This window comes from Falco peregrinus, chromosome 6 (assembly GCF_023634155.1).
Source record: "Falco peregrinus isolate bFalPer1 chromosome 6, bFalPer1.pri, whole genome shotgun sequence".
Lineage (NCBI taxonomy): Eukaryota > Metazoa > Chordata > Aves > Falconiformes > Falconidae > Falco > Falco peregrinus.
Genome location: NC_073726.1, coordinates 2,135,485 through 2,151,974, shown reverse-complemented (window position 1 = coordinate 2,151,974; position 16,490 = coordinate 2,135,485). Strand labels below are relative to the sequence as shown.

The 16,490-nt window shown below is 36.8% G+C and overlaps 1 protein-coding gene across 2 annotated transcripts in view; it reads left to right on the top strand.

Moving 5' to 3' along the window:
- The window catches only part of LRRK2 (leucine rich repeat kinase 2), a 71,594-nt gene that overhangs the window by 46,734 nt on the left and 8,370 nt on the right, over nucleotides 1-16,490 (top strand). Inside the window, exons 32-48 of one of the 2 annotated variants that reach the window (XM_055808992.1) lie at nucleotides 796-997; nucleotides 1,499-1,587; nucleotides 2,448-2,635; nucleotides 3,455-3,609; nucleotides 4,573-4,719; nucleotides 4,873-5,064; nucleotides 5,802-5,948; nucleotides 6,277-6,377; nucleotides 6,553-6,743; nucleotides 7,354-7,514; nucleotides 8,332-8,502; nucleotides 10,360-10,460; nucleotides 11,120-11,314; nucleotides 12,343-12,536; nucleotides 12,827-12,899; nucleotides 13,721-13,905; nucleotides 15,305-15,457. In XM_055808992.1, coding sequence (XP_055664967.1) covers nucleotides 796-997; nucleotides 1,499-1,587; nucleotides 2,448-2,635; nucleotides 3,455-3,609; nucleotides 4,573-4,719; nucleotides 4,873-5,064; nucleotides 5,802-5,948; nucleotides 6,277-6,377; nucleotides 6,553-6,743; nucleotides 7,354-7,514; nucleotides 8,332-8,502; nucleotides 10,360-10,460; nucleotides 11,120-11,314; nucleotides 12,343-12,536; nucleotides 12,827-12,899; nucleotides 13,721-13,905; nucleotides 15,305-15,457 — 2,645 coding nt within the window. Of the gene's footprint in view, nucleotides 1-795; nucleotides 998-1,498; nucleotides 1,588-2,447; nucleotides 2,636-3,454; nucleotides 3,610-4,572; nucleotides 4,720-4,872; nucleotides 5,065-5,801; nucleotides 5,949-6,276; nucleotides 6,378-6,552; nucleotides 6,744-7,353; nucleotides 7,515-8,331; nucleotides 8,503-10,359; nucleotides 10,461-11,119; nucleotides 11,315-12,116; nucleotides 12,224-12,342; nucleotides 12,537-12,826; nucleotides 12,900-13,720; nucleotides 13,906-15,304; nucleotides 15,458-16,490 lie in introns of those variants that run through there. The other variant, XR_008747893.1, reaches the window with a different exon arrangement.

The window sequence follows — 16,490 nt, the reverse complement described above, 5'->3', positions numbered from 1 at the left end:
TTTTCACAAGGTGCTAATTACATTTTTGATACATAAAAATGCCACAGTGCATTGGTGTTTAACTTCTTTGAGAGGAAAATCACAAACTAAGCAACCAGTTTGGAAATGTTGGGGGAATTGTTTTCCATTTCCTTAAAAAATTGCTAGCTCAGCACCCATGGAGAAAGAAAAACCTGGTCAGGAGCCAGCTAACACCAAAGGTCAAAGGATGTGTCCAGAAAGGAGATCACACTCGGGAAATGGGCAAAGCACCTGACTCTGTTTCCCTTAAGTGTTACATACCTGGCTAAACTTATTTCTTCCTCTCCTTTTGCCTGCTGACTGTCAGCCGTGGAAACCTTTAACTGACGTACTACCCTTTTGCCCCCAGTTTATCTAAAGACATGTCTAGAGATATTACAGATGACAAGAAGTATCTTTTTTTTTTTCCTCATTTGCCTAGTCTTGTGTTAACCTGAGATGTATGACGTCATCTGTTCATACAGTGAATAGTTTCCTTTCACTTCAAATCAAAGCTTCTCTTTGAACTGATGTCTTCTCAGAAGACATAATTTCTTTTTATGTACATGTAATATGGAAATATTTTGAGTATTCATTTATAGAAAGACATTATAATTTTGAAAGAAGAATTAGTTATATCTAACTTTCAGAAGACATGTTAGTCAATACGTGAGTGAGTGTTCTTCCTTCTGCTGCTATTATTGAGTGGACATATCCACCTTATATCTTGGTTTATTGTCTGCTTTTCACATTAATAAATTAATACATTTAAGATTATTATTCCTAATTATACAGATCAGAGATCAACCAGTCGTTGGCCAACTAATTCCTGACAGCTACCTGGAGTTAGAGAAGAGAATTCTGCTGGAACGGGAAAATGTACCAACTGAATTTCCCGTGATTGATCAGAAACATTTACTGGAACTGGTACAAGAAAGCCAGTTACAGTTGGATGAAAATGAACTCCCTCACGCAATTCACTTTCTGAATGAATCAGGTAAAATATTACCTTCAAATGTATGTTTGTTAGCACTTGGTGGTAAATCCGCAGCAGACAGACTTGTACATGTTTTTAAACGCCACAAAGTGTTGAGCTGAAATGCTTACACTTGGTAACGTTAGTTTGATAATCCAGGTTATTATGTCGTAAAGGAATTCCATGATACAGAGGGTCACTACTGTAACAATTTATATCTCTGACCCCTCCTTGAAAACATCATACCTGCTGTTTCTGAAGAAAGATGCAATTGCTGTAGTAACTTGAATAGTATAGCAAGTCAGGTTACAAATCTAACAAACCACCTGAAAATAAAGGTAAAGCTGAACAAACCATGATTGCATTCTACTTTCTCGAGATATTGACATAAATTCAATAGCTGTATTTATTATTCAAATTGCTTATGTCAAGTCACAAAACAAAAACAGTCCAGAGTGGGGTGTTTACTTTGTTTAGTGGAGCTTGACAAATGTATTGCTAATTAAAATATTCTTTGCACAGGTGTACTCCTCCATTTTCAAGACCCAGCGCTACAGCTAAGAGATCTGTATTTTGTAGATCCTAAGTGGCTATGTAAAATCATGGCACAGGTTAGACTCTGATTATTTTTTGTTTACACATTCATGGAACTTTTTCCCCTGCCTGAAACCACTGTAACTTACCAGTGATTCTTCTTCACCATTTCTTTACTCTTTCATGATCTAGAATTTTCTCAGGTCCCAGATTGGTTTACCTGGCTCTTTCTGTTCCCTTTGCTTTCCAGACAGCTCTCTGTCTCAGTGGTTTTATGTTCTTAAGCTGCACCAGACACAAGAATACATACAGAATAGAAAAACTCCACGGATGCAAAGTAATTCCGCAATATGTTGCTATAGGTTGAGATGAAAGCTGGAACTCTGGGTTAGAGGAGTAAGAATGGGGGAAGAAGGGTCATTGTATGTTTGGTATTGATGGCAGAGGAGAGCGAGTGAGATGGTTTCACATGTTGAGACAAAAGTACGGCAGACTGACTGCTCAAGTGAAACAATGGTTGGAGTGTTGATCTAGAAACACTCTCAAAATATTTTGTATAGATCCAGATTTCCGAACTTCTGAAACTTTACCTTTCATTCAGTGCAGGAAATGGGGTGGCAAAAATGTAAGTTTTTTGCGCTGTTAAAGCTGGTGGAATTAAGAGTTTAAAAAGACCTAGAAAATCACAACACACAGTCAAAGCTACTGAAGAATAACGCACAGTGGCTTGGACAGGTCAAATTTTTTCACTGCTGTCTTCTTGCTGGCTAGCATTATGGAAATGTTTGGTTTCACTGTGAAATGGAGTTCATTTTTTCCACCTAAATTTCCACCTAAATAATAGGATACCAAATATTCCAGGGAACAAAGTTTGTCAGAAAAATGTGATCTAATGATGACTATACGCCTGAAATTGTTGTGGGTTTTTTTTTGAAAGATTCTGACAGTGAAAGTGGAAGGCTTTTCTAAATATCCTAAGGGAATTGTAAAGCGTTCAGATGTGGAAAAATTCCTTTTAAAGAAGAGAAAGTTTCCTAAGATCTACATGTCACAATACTTTAAGCTTCTGGAAAAGTTTCAGATTGCTTTGCCATTAGGAGAGGATCAACTTCTAATCCCAAGCAGGTAAGTGAAGAGCTAAACCCACAAATGACAGCCATAGAGATCGATCAAAATAAAAACCTCCCATCAGGCTAACTATTTTAACTGATCACCAAAGCAATTTGGTATATGAAAGCATGATATATACTTATTACACTACGTTTTAGTAAATGCTTTCAGACATGTTAAGCTGAACTTGTAGCAGATAAAACTTATATTAGCGTGGTAGGTAAATGGAATCTATAAATGATAAAAAGCTTCATGAGGATAATATTTCTTTTACACTTGCCATGCTTCGAGACTACAGCAGGAAAATTATAATTTGGCTTTACATTACAGTGTGCCAGCGTTACAGATATTTATGGCAATATAAAATATAACCATGAATTTCTGTAGCCTGTTTGCTTGGAGTGAAAATCATAGTCAAGTTACTCAGAGGCAATATCTCCTCCAAACAGTCTAGCTCTTAAATGTGGTCACAAAAAAAGTGTTACGAATTTGGATGCAATCTTTTTGTTTTATCTGAAGCAAATAGCACAGTTGCTTTGCCTGAGTTACAGATTTCCCTGATGTGTTTAATAATGTTTATGTTGCTTAATGGAGAGAGTGTTGCATGGTTGCATTGATTAGAGTTTCTTCAAAGTTAGTGAAGTTCTGTTGGGTTTAAATTACAGCAGAACTTCACTCTAGCACAAGCACACAGAATAAGCAAATACACTATCTGTCTGCTCCCTGATCATTTTAATCATTCATTCATCAATAAATAATATATTTTACATAATAAATAATGTATTTCATCAGTCAGTTTGGAAGAAAGTACACTATTAAATTTTATTCTTTCAGTTTGTCTGATCACAGGCCTGTTATAGAGCTTCCCCACTGTGAGAATTCAGAAATTATCATCAGGCTTTATGAGATGCCGTACTTTCCTATGGGATTTTGGTCCAGGCTGATCAACAGGTTGCTTGAAATATCACCTTACATGCTATCAGGAAGAGGTACATACCTTTTATCTTCAAAAGCAAGAGTGAGCATGTTTGCTTTGAATGCCAATACCTGCATGTTAAAGCTCTAATATCCAACATTGTTTTGCTGGCCACTTCACAAATATGAGAAAAAGAACACTGGTCATTTCTGTAACTTAGAAATATCTAGGAACAGATAGTGCCTGATCTTTACAGTGGTGTGCAAAAGAAATTGAAGGTTGTAAGCAACCTATTTCTCTCCTTCACATTCTTTCAAATAGGAAAGAATAGATCTTCCACAGAAAACCAAACTGCTTTTCTTCAGGTTTGTTTGTTCTTCCTTTATGAAAGTCTAAGAACTTTGCTTTTATCAGAAGGGGGAAGGGGAGGGAGGAGGTGTCTTTGATTTTTTTCCAATAGTTCTCCTGTCAAAGCACAGAATTATCTGGTGATCTTTGCCATTTCATTCATCTGTGTTTTTTTTTAATGTGTAATTTATGAATACTAGTGACAAGTAAAGTATGAAAAATATGCATTGCTAATGCTCTACAAATATGATTTATAACTGCCTGCTCTCCTGGCATTCAATTCCCTCCCAAGCATAGAATTCCAGTCGCATCTTGCTATTTCATGAGTGTGTGATAGAGGAAAAGTTTAAATAATTTACTTTATTTCATATGTTACATAAGATATTCTGAAAGTACCTAAGTGTTTCTGTAATCCCTGCATGCATCTCCTGCTATGTGACATACCATCTGATTAAATATTGAGTATGTGGATGTGCCTTACAGAACCATATACCAATTGATGTATTATTCAGCTTTTGTGGGGTTATTCTGTCTGCAGTGATGTAGCCTTTATTTTATTTGTTATTTGGGTAGGCATAAACCTACAATTATAATTAAATATGTAAACTACCATGAATTATTCCAAATATTTTAAAATATGACCTTCATATTGGCGATCAGATTTTTAATCTAATTTTGTATTTTCTAGAGCGAGCTCTTCGTCCTAACAGAATGTATTGGAGGCAAGGCATCTACTTGAATTGGTCTCCTGAAGCTTATTGTCTAGTGGAATCAGCAGCATTTGACAACAACCCGGACAGCTTCTTGAAAATTACAGCACCTTCTTGCAGAAAAGGTTAATTATTCCTGAGCCTGGTTTTTGCTCCAGTTTGATTACAGCTTGGTATTTTGGTTTGTTGTGCTTTTGCCTTTGGAATGTAGAGTTTAGCTTTGTAATTACAAGTATGGCAGATTAAAGCTGTAATTTCCCTCTTTTTGTTTCTTAAAGGGTGCATCCTTTTGGGGCAAGTTGTGGATCACATAGATTCTCTTATGGAAGAATGGTTTCCAGGTTTGCTGGATATAGATGTATGTGGTGAAGGGGAAACACTGTTGAAGAAATGGGCTCTGTACAGCTTTCAGGATGGTGAAGAACACCAAAAAATACTACTTGATGACTTACTTAAAAAAGCTGAAGAAGGTATATATGCCATTTGAGGTATATAGAGGTCCATATGTATGTAGATAAATATTACATGACATCCCCTTTATGACATTTGGGTACTTCACATTATTTAAAAGTACTTCATTTCTGTAAGAAATAATTACAATATAAGTCAAAACCAATTTGTTCTTTTTTTTTTAATGTAAGAGCCATCTGTGTAAGTGTCGAATATGGGGCAGTTTGCAGCCTCTCTATATAGTCATGTATAAATTGCAATAATGAAAAGAATCATTTACTGATGATACTGATAATGCAACTTCATACATGGAATTGAATCCAGCACATAGTAAAACTGATACTAGATCTTTTGGCTGGACCACGTACAGCAGTAATTTAAAAGGTAATTTTCAGGATTACATTCTACATACTAACAGAATTCTTTCTTTTTATAGACAGAATGATAATTTTTTGGTTAGTTTGGTGTTGTATAACAGCAGTTGCTCTCAGATTTGATTGGTACATATACAGAATCTTGGAAATACTTAAACATGTAAGATACATTAAGTTGAATGGTAAACTTAATTATTATGCTGTTCCATATATATGTACGTGTATGCTTGTGTATGTGCGTACATATATATATATACACATATATGAATTTAATTTTAGGTATGTTGATCATATGCACTCACAGAGATCCATGTACCTTTCAGTGCCTTTTGAATGATGACTACCCTTGTGAGTTTTGTAATTACTTCATTTGTTTTTCTTAGGTGACCTTTTGGTAAATCCAGATCAACCAAGACATACCATTCCAATAGCTCAAATTGCTCCTGATCTGATACTGGCTGATTTGCCTAGAGATATAATGTTGAACAATGATGACCTGGAATTTGATGAAGCTCCTGAATTTCTCTTGGGTAGGCATTATTTTGTAGGGTTTTTTACAGACCTTATGAAAACAAATCTATGGAAGTCAGTTCTGCAACATATGGAAAACATTTTTAGAGATTTCTTTTCTGTGGCAATGTATTTTTTAAGGTATTCTGAATTTCAGGTTATTGAGTTTTCCATTTTGCATTAACGTGTATGCTAAGGGCACTTTTTAATGTGTTTAGATTACCGATCAGGAAGCTTAACACAGTAGATGATCCACGCATTTTAAAATTGTATACTTTCAGCTATTTTTTTGAGAAATGGTGATATCCCTTAGTTTTTAATACTCTTCTCAATTTTATCGTTGAAAAGGTGATGGTGGGTTTGGATCTGTGTACCGTGCATCCTATGGTGGAGAAGAGGTTGCTGTAAAGATTTTCAATAAACATACTTCCCTCAGGCTCCTAAGACAAGTAAGAAATACTGCCTTTTTTTCTGTTAGTGCTGCTCTTGGAATACCAACCCTAGTGAAGAGCTTAAAAAGCTTAACTAAATTGTAAGACTTCACTCCGAAAAATTTCTGAGTTTACTTCAGAGTTACAGAGATTATGCTATTTGCATTATTTCATCTGATTTTACAATTTACAGGAGCTTGCAGTGCTTTGTCACCTCCATCACCCCAGTTTAGTGTCTCTGCTGGCTGCTGCAATCCGTCCCCGTATGCTGGTGATGGAATTAGCCCTTAAAGGATCTCTTGATCGTTTGCTTCAACAAGACAATGCAAGTTTAACTAGAACACTTCAGCACAGAATAGCTCTACATGTGGCTGATGGCTTAAGGCAAGTGTGACTTCTACATTGCTGTAAAAACAGGGTACAGCTGCAAGTAGGATCTACTGCAAATGAAAAGCTTCTATTTTCTTATATCTCAAGCAGAACATTCCCTGGGTCAGACAAATGCTCCTATTCTAATGATTGATTAGCTGATATATGACACAAACTTTTGCTACCTGTTTTTTTTCTGCTAATAAGTGGTGCTCATATAAATAGAAAAATAGCAAGAGCTCTGGGTGGAATTTCTATGTGATTGTTGATTTCTTATTAAAATGTCAAAGCAATTAATTTAGTGCATTTTTAAAGTTCTGGAAGTCCATGAACGTCCTCAGGACAAAACCTGCAAAGGGACCAATGAAGCTTAAACTTCTAAGATTCAGATTTCAAAGTGCCAGTGACAACTTCAGATAAGACTTGGTACTGCAATGTTTATGTATCAGTAAACAGCATTTCAGAACAATTCTGAAGTCAATATCCAATAAGGCAGTATCGTGTTGGTGATGTTTGACATTTTGAAAGCACAATTCACTGTTGTGGGAATAATGCATTCAGTATGTGTGTATAGATGCGTCCCTGAATTATAAATGCTTTCAATAAATAGTTTTTTGATTAACAGGTACCTGCATTCAGCAATGATCATCTACCGTGATTTAAAGCCTCACAATGTGTTGCTCTTTACCCTATATCCCAATTCAGCTGTTATTGCAAAAATAGCTGACTATGGCATTGCCCAGTATTGTTGCCGAATGGGAATAAAAACCTCTGAAGGCACACCAGGTACAGAAAAATGCTTTGTTTTACAGTGCGTTATGCCAAAAAATAGCTAATATGGTTTTTTATGTAGTTTGTAAGAAGTAACTTAAATCTATATTCTAGTCAAAATCACAAAATACAGTCCTAGTCATATTACAAGTTGTGATGCCAGATTTATACCTCGTGGCCTTTCTTCCTATCCATGTCTTAACCCCTTTTAGAAGAACCAGGGAGTATACTAAAGGTTTGAAACAAGAACAAATTAAATCGCATACATTCATTGCAATATTTTTGCTGTCCTGTTTTAGTACAGTTATTGTGATAGTGAAATTATACTGATAAAATTATTTGTCACTTTAATTTTCAGTAATGCATAGGTAGGTATTAATTTCTTTTAAGGGCAATAAATACCTGCAGTGTTCCCTGACTTTAGAGAGAACATATTAGCATCCATTTTAAAGCACTGAACAATTTAACAACTTCAAAAAGTGCCTTTAGCTCTTGGAAATTGTGCATGAGGGTGTGACTTCAAGTGTTAAATTTTAGGCCTTCAGTAAAGACTGCAGACTTGCCCTTCATTTTCAGTATTCATTGATAAATTAATTATTTTACATGTAATGGTGCAGGAGCACTGTAACTGATGTACTGTCTTCTTTCTTTATACTGATGGCTGATATTTTTTGAGATCTGCCACGTGCAAACTACCGCCAGCCCAGAAATAGCGTGCCATTTTTGGTTTACTTCCTGTGACACTTTCATCAATTTTTTGATTGCTCTTAAAACGATAAAGATGGCTTCATCTTGGTATGAATAACTATTAACGAATGATTTATTTTTGCAGGATTTCGAGCACCAGAGGTTGCCAGAGGAAATGTTATTTACAATCAGCAAGCTGATGTTTATTCATTTGGCTTGCTGCTTTATGACATTTTAACAGGAGGAGGTAGAATAGTGGAAGGCTTGAAGTTTCCAAATGAATTTGATGAATTAGCAATACAAGGAAAGTTACCAGGTATGACTTGTTCCTTCAAGTTTTAACATTAAAATGGACCAGTTGTCCTGCCTCCTCCAAAAATAACACCTCTCATGTTTTACTGTGTCTGACGTTTGACATTGATCAGAGAAGAAGACTAAGTAACAGCAATTTTTAGAAGCTTCTCTGAATTTCATACAGTCTTGAAATAGGTGTCTATTCAACATCACATTGATTATAATTTCATTGCAATTTCAAGGGATCTATCTGGCTCCCTTTAAAAAGAAATAAAGGTTTTGTATACTTGGGACTTTATCCAGATCTAGCTAAAATGGGTGTTTCTGAAGTGCCTTCTAATACCATGTCTGGACTTGACCCTTACACGTTACTGTGATAATGCATATCATGCACTGAGTTAAACACAATTCCACTTCTGTTCTTTGATCCTGATACATCATGTTAAAATACCCATTATTGTGAAGCTGCATATCTTAAAATCTTTCCAAACCCCCTTGAAATATTAAAAAAAAAAAGTGCTACTACTTTAGAAGAGCCTCCACCCCTAAAGGTTTTTAAAAGGGAATTCCTATTATCTTCTCAAGAGTGTCAAGTCCCTGCTCAGCTACATGACATTCTTCATGCTCCATCTGCATTACAACATCTAGTTGTTGGCTCCTGGAAGGAAAATTAAACAGACTATCAGGCTGGACGGGATGTAGTCAGCTGGACAATGTGACTCAGTATTTGGCAACTTCTGTGTGAAGAGCTGTTGAGTTTTTATGGTACCACAAGTTTAACGTGGCGTTCTTATTTATTGCCCTGCAATAGTGGATATGCTCATGAAACATTCTTTAAGACTGAAAAGTTACTCCATGCAGGAAAGGGAAGCAACCATACCACTTAATCTGGCATGGCTTCTCCATTAAGAGAAACAAGAGAGTTTATAACATTTTCTACTCCTTAAGGAGAACAGTCCATTTCATAGCTCAGACAGTTTAAACCCCATCCCTGAAAAGGCCATCCCATGAACTGAAGACTAAGTACCTCTTGAGTGCAACTGTCCATTTGGCTGTTTTCTGTATTATGAGCCCTATGAAATAGTCAGAAGTATTAGTTTCTGGAGATAGGACAGTTCCATTTGTGCACCTGCACATGATTTGTGTATTTCCAACAAAAAAGGGGCTAGCTGTGTTCACAAGTAAACAGCATACCTACCATTTGCTGAACAGATTGTGTTCATTTGCAGGTATTTATCATTAATGTTACCTCTGTCTAATGTAGGACTGGAATAACTGCTGTGGGTTATGATGAGTTAAAAGGAAAAGCAACACAGGCACCATTATTCAGGAGTGATTTTTTCTTCGAGAGCTCAGCACCTATAGTCATAAGATACATATTTAAAGCACTGAGTGGAAATTTAAACTTCCATATCTGGTAAACGCTGTATGATACATTTTATTGGAAGTTCATCTGTATTCCATATACTGTCCAAATACAGAAGAATAAATGGGAAAAAATGTTCACAGGGATTGAAAAGACTATAGACTGAAATGACATGCCCTTGAATGGTCAGCATTAATCAAAACACAGCTCAGACATATATGATTCAGTCCCAGGTATAGAGACATTAAAGAAAAAGTTAAAGCAAAATCCATTTGCTCTAACTGCTTTTAAAGAAAAGAACTCCAACTCTAGCACTTCATGTTCTAGCAGCTAATGGCAGATGAGCAATTCCAAGCTGTTCATGCTGACATTTTACCTAAGAGAATAATATTTCTTAGAGCAGCTCTGTAAGAAGTTAGACAAATTCCTAAAATAAGAAGAAAGTTATTCAGAAGTCTCATTTCTGAACTATAGTAAAGGCTGGTTAAGAAGTTATCTAATTTTATATTTTAGATCCTGTCAAAGAGTACGGGTGTGCTCCCTGGCCTAAAGTTGAAAATTTAATTAAAAAGTGTTTGAAGGAAAACCCTCAGGAACGACCAACATCTTCCCAGGTATTACTTAGTGTGTTTATTTGTGTTGTTGTGATGGATAATCCTACAAAGTTGTTGGGCTTTTTCTGCAAAGGAGTGGGACTTTGAAGTTATTGAGAGGCACAGGGTTTTTTCTGTTGTTCTTTCTGGAACTGAAACAGCCATGAAATACTGCCTGTTCTTGCCATCCAAGACAAACTGTTCCATTCAAATCTAACAACCATTTATTCTTAGTGTGCTGTTTTCCCCTGTGTTGCTGTGTAGTGATTATAGTGAAACAGGCTTCAGGTTATTCACGGTCTTTACTAAAGCTATGCAAAAAGGACCGTTGTATAGTATCACTGTGGTTAACCTTCACTGTTCCGTGCATGTGAGAGGAGGAACAGCGGTGTGAATCTGAAACCTGCTGTCTGTTATCACATCAGATTGCTCTTTGAAATGGGTGAAATTTTCAAACATACCTTAACCCCATTGACTTCCTGAAATTTTAACAGAAAAATAAGAGTCAGCATGGAGTTGCTCAGTGCACAAAGTTTGCTTATTAATAGTGGTAATACAAGTTAGCAGACCTGCTGAGATACCATGTCCATATTCCATAAAACATTGTTATCCATTGCTTGTTTTTTATCGCTGTACAAGCCATTGTTATTACCATGTGCAAATTGTGGCTTTCTTCGTAGGTTTATGAGATCCTGAATTCCGCAGAGCTTATCTGTTTGATGAGGTACATTTCAATACCCAGCACATCAACAGCAGAGTGCATGGTAGCTGCCAATCAAAGCTGCAAGAAGGCAGGAGTCTGGATAGGCAATGGCAATACAGAAAAAGCACAACTTTCATTTGTTAACCTAAATACAGATGGACATACTTGTGAGGTATGTGGGAAAGTTGCCATTTATTCTTATTTTTTAGAAAATCTGCACCCAAATGTATTTCGGAAGAATTAATTGCATTTTAACAGCAGGTTATTACTTCTGGAAAGCTAAGCTTTGAGAGAACAAAGATTGCTTATAAATGAGTCATCGCTGTTATCCATGAAATCAAGGAGAAAAGCAGTTGCTTTTTCCTCTCGTCTTGCCATCCAGCCTGGACTCTCTCATGATACTGTCTTTCCACTACCGGGTTCCTTTCTTCCACTCAGGTGGAAGCTATTTCTACCACAGGGGCTAGAATAAGGAAGAATAATTATACAGCCCTTGTTATATCTACCTCCCCTAACAATCCAGCTAGTCTCTTACTGATTCCTCGCTTTCCATGGATGCCACGTCTTTGTACCACTTTGGGTGTATCCCTCCAGCTCTATTCATTTGATATTTGCACATCCCAGTCCTGTGCCATCAGAAAAAAGAAAAGGTTTTCCCCAGGCTTAACATGCAGTGAACGTGTGCCAGAACTGAGTGTGACTCATCATCAAAGTTAAGTTATATTTCCGTCTGCCATCTGTTGACCATGACATATTTGAATCGGTAGCTTTGGTATAAATTCTATGGCTTATTTTTCTAAAATGAGAAAAAGAAATATTAGACCAGTACTTTTATTGTTAGCAATTAAACTGAACATATATTGCAGTGTAGTTCCATTTGCTTAATTCTGTGATGGCTTTGAGACCTTCATTAGAATAGAGAGAACATATTTTTTCCACATTCAGCTTAGAGATTTTCCTGTGTTCTGTCTTAGGTGTTCTTTCCAGCACTTTAAAAGATAGATGGTGCAGTTGAAGGTGTATTCTGCTAACAGGGAATTCGATTTCTTAATGGGAGGTTACGCCTTGGTTTCTGTCCAGGGTCTGTGAAGTTTGTACTTTATTGTTATTACCAGTAGTTTACTAGCATTTACCCTTACTGAAATCATAACCAGGGTTTTGTTTTTTGTTTGTTTTTTGTTTTTTTTTTTCCTGACTCAGGATATTACAGATAGTAAAATTTTAAGTTTGGCCTTAGTGACCCTTTCTACTGAGAAGGAAAACTGGATTGTAGCAGGAACCCAGTCTGGTTCTCTGTGGGCATTTAACACAGATGATGAAACAAGAAGGCATCGTCTACAGAAAATGTCAGATTCCATCACTTGTTTATACTGTAATTCTCTTTCAAAGCAAAGGTATAAATGAATTTTAAATATTTTGAGTTACATTTTGAAAATAGGACTAAGCAGATGTTTAGAAAATTATATCTGTAAACTCATGCAGTTTTGTTCAAACAACTGCTGCTTTTGCCTGTATTTTCACTTAATTTTGCACCCAGTGTATCTGGAGACTACATTCCTGACCACGGGTGGTTGTATTTGCTTTTAGGATTCAGTGAAACTCTCGAAATACTAGAGGCTACTCATTTAAATTTTTCTTAGCTGATCAAGGCATTTCTAGAATTCATTATTTTATTTTATTTCAGCAAACAGAAGAATTTCTTCTTGGTAGGCACAGCTGATGGCAGCCTGGCAGTTTTTGAAGACAGAGCAGTAAAGGTAGACCTGTTCTTTGCTGTCTGTTCTATGAAATGCTATCAGTAATATGTAAAGCAGCTACCAATAGTAGCTGTATATTTCATGCAGCTTATTTTTTAATTGCTTCTCTAAAACTCAAAATTTTCTACTGCTGTCTTAGAGGAACTGCACATGGTTTACAATATCTGTTTTAACCCATAGAGTTAAGAGCTGGAAATTGTTTCTCGTTACAGGACTCTGAAAGTCCTGGCAAACTGACTAGAGTGGGATATTAATGGTTGTTATGAAGAGTATTCTAACGGTTTTCATCTCCTTTAATTATGCAGTTATAGCTTCTTTTTCTTTTGTTTCACACTAAATTTTGATAGACTAGATATCCTCAAAAAGACAATATTTGTTTAGGTTTTCTACTCACAGAACAGATAAAGAAATCCTGGGAGCTCTTTATATCAGCTGGTTCCTGAGGGTTAGCTCCTGACCATAGGCAATTTAGAGGAGTTATAAAGTTGCAATCCATTGTAGAACCAGAATATTGGCCCAGTGTGGGATGTCTCCAAGGGATACATGTGACTTTCCATCTAGTTCTTGAACTGCACTGGGGGTTGCAGAAAGTATCAATCCCAGCTCTGTCCTGTTCCTGCTCACGCACACGGGTATCTGTGGGACATCTATAGTGAGACTACGGTGCTTTTCAGTCTCCAACATTCTGGAAAGATAAGATAATGGTTCCAAAAATCTGGCTGTGTAAATTTATTTCAGCAGGCTGTGTGGCCTTGTTTTAACAGTTTCTCAGTGTCTTTATGCTCCTTGTTTCTAACAGAGATTATATTTTTTTCTTGCAGTGTAAAGGCGCCACACCTTTGAAGATACTAACTATAGGAAATGTTAACACACCACTGATGTGCTTAAATGAATCCTCATACTTACCTGAAAAAAATATAATCTGGGGAGGCTGTGGAACAAAGATTATTGCCTTAACTAGTGATTTCTCTGTTCAAAAAATCATTGAAACAAAGACAAGTCAACTGTAAGCTTTTTTTATAAGAGAGATTACTTGGCTCTTTTATTGTTTCATTAAAGATTTCTGGCCGTACTTTGATGTAATGTCTTCTTCTAGAGCTCATTCTTTGAGTTCTCTTGTTTCTGTTCTTTTCCTTCCATATTACAGGCAGAATACAATGTGCATTAAAATAAGATCACTGAGTAGTGTTTATTCATTGCTGCTTTTAAACAAGGGATGTGCATATATAAAGATTTATGAAGTCAATATCTATTCAGAAAGTGTATAAATGCAACTGATCGGGTTTTCTCCCCCAATTACATTTGTCCAGGCCCCGTTTACTTTATTTAGAATTATACACACATACTTAGCGTAGTATTTGTCCTTACATGTTTGTCAGTCTGATACATGTGCATATCTTTGCCCTTTATAGTTAAATCATGTATGATCCGACTTTCTCATTATCTGGAAATTAGAGACTGGAGGTTTTGGAGTGTTTGATACAATTCTCACATGGGCAAATCCTGCTCTGCAGTTAAGAGAAGTTTTTCCTGACTAGGGAAAACCGTATTTGGTTTTACACTAGTGGATACCATTATGCTGGGAAATTAACTTGCTTTGGAAGATAACGTGTTAATATAAAGCAAGAAACTAAAAGTTCAGTAAAATGCAGTTCAATGGCAAGATGCAAAATATGTCACAGGAATAATCTGAGTTTTGTGGGGGCAAAAACTCTATACAGTTTTGAAAACAAAGTTGTCACAGCCAGGTATCATTAGGGAAAGCAGCAGTGTTACTGAGTGTCTGCTACCAGGGGCTCGTGATTTTGAGCAGTTCTTCACGATGAAGAGTCAGTGAAATAAGCTAACTGTTAATTTACAGGACCAATAATATTTTGATACATGCAGGCACAGATCTGGCATGAGACACAAATTCATATGTGGAGGAAAACAGTCAAAAAGCCTGTCAGCTGAAGCGAAACGAGCAGAGCAGGGTGAGCGAAATGTCACTGCTGCTTTTTAGGTTTAGTCATCTTTGTGTTGAGTGACCCTTTATGGTCTAGTGGGCCCTGTGAGAATTATTGAATGTCTCCAAACACTGAAAGAATGTCAGGAGAAAGGTGGAGTTTGCCTTGCTATGATGGGAGCATATGTCATTTGAGAAGATAGATGGGAAAGATTTATTAATAGATTTGGGGCATTAATGTGCCTCCAAGGATATCATCATCATAACTCCATTACTGTGAGAATTTATGTCAAACTATAGGAATATTACAGCAAACCCATCCAGCTGTATCCCAGCTCAGTTCGGTTTTAAGGCTGCATGAGTCTGTAAGAGTCAGAGGGAAGCAAACCCCTCTCATAATAGTCAAGTTTTTCTACTACGTTTTTTCTGTGCATCTAACTGGAGTTCTTCTCTCTTCCAGGTTCTGTCATAATGCTTACAGTGATGCAAACATTATTTCAATAGCAATAGACAAATCCATCTACTTGGCCAAGAAAAACAGCCATTTTGTGGAAATCTGGGACAAGAAGGCAGAAAAACTTTCTGAACTAATTGACTGTGCACATTTTCTGAAGTAAGTGTTTTATGTCAGATTGATGGCATGATGCATAGAAAGCTGAATATCAGATTGCCTTCTCTAGCACAGTATCTTAACCTGCTGGAGGTAAGGAATTCTTTGGCCAGATGTGGAATTCCTTTCCCGTCTTTTGGCCTAGAACTTCAGAAGATCTCATGTAGAATCTCAGTGATTATATTTCACAATTTTTCTGTGATGTTGAGAAGATTCATTTAACTCTGCTCAAGAAAAAAAGAGAGTTTTTCGCTGTCCTTCAGATACTAATGCTTTTGAATCCAGTTATTTCCTGCATCCCTGGAGTAAGAATGTCTTCTCTCACTGTAAGGGGTGAAAAATAAGTTGACCTTGTAGAGAAACAAGTCTGAATTGGCAGAACTGTTAGCATACAGATAAGCGGCCACATTTGGCAGTGAAACCGCAAGTGTGTGGTAATTAGCAACTGGTTTGCTATATGTAGACAAATTCCCAGGTGCTCTGCTGCATGTAGGCACGTTCCAGAGCAGAACTTGGGTAGATAAGTGATTGTATAGAACCAGCATTTATGTACGCAATAAATGTTGTCACTTCTTCACTGACTTGGGGTCCGTGCCTTCACATGCCACACCTTGCCGGTGCACAGATTCAGTAGGAGATGAGAGTTTTATTAATAGTGATGGCAACTTTCATTTGCGTTTAAATTGGTCCTCTTCCTTAATGTGCCACATCCGTTTCATTTTCATGGTGAGGTTAGGAGCAGCTCCAGGCGTGCCTCTCCCGCTTCGCAGTGACATCATCCTCCTGCAGACTGGGAGAGAACAGAGAAGTATACCTGCCTCCTAAATAAAGCAGACCAGCTGGCTCTTAGAAGTCTTAGAAGTAGTTTTAGAAGTAGGCTTACAAGTAGTTTTCATCCCCGTTTGTTTCAAGTCAATCAACTGATTAGCATGAGATTCTTGTGGCTTGTCTTGTTGAATGATTGTTTAGAAGGCTGGTATTGAGAGACTCGTTTTAGCAGTTGTGGAAAAGTGTACCATCAGATTTTAATGCAAAT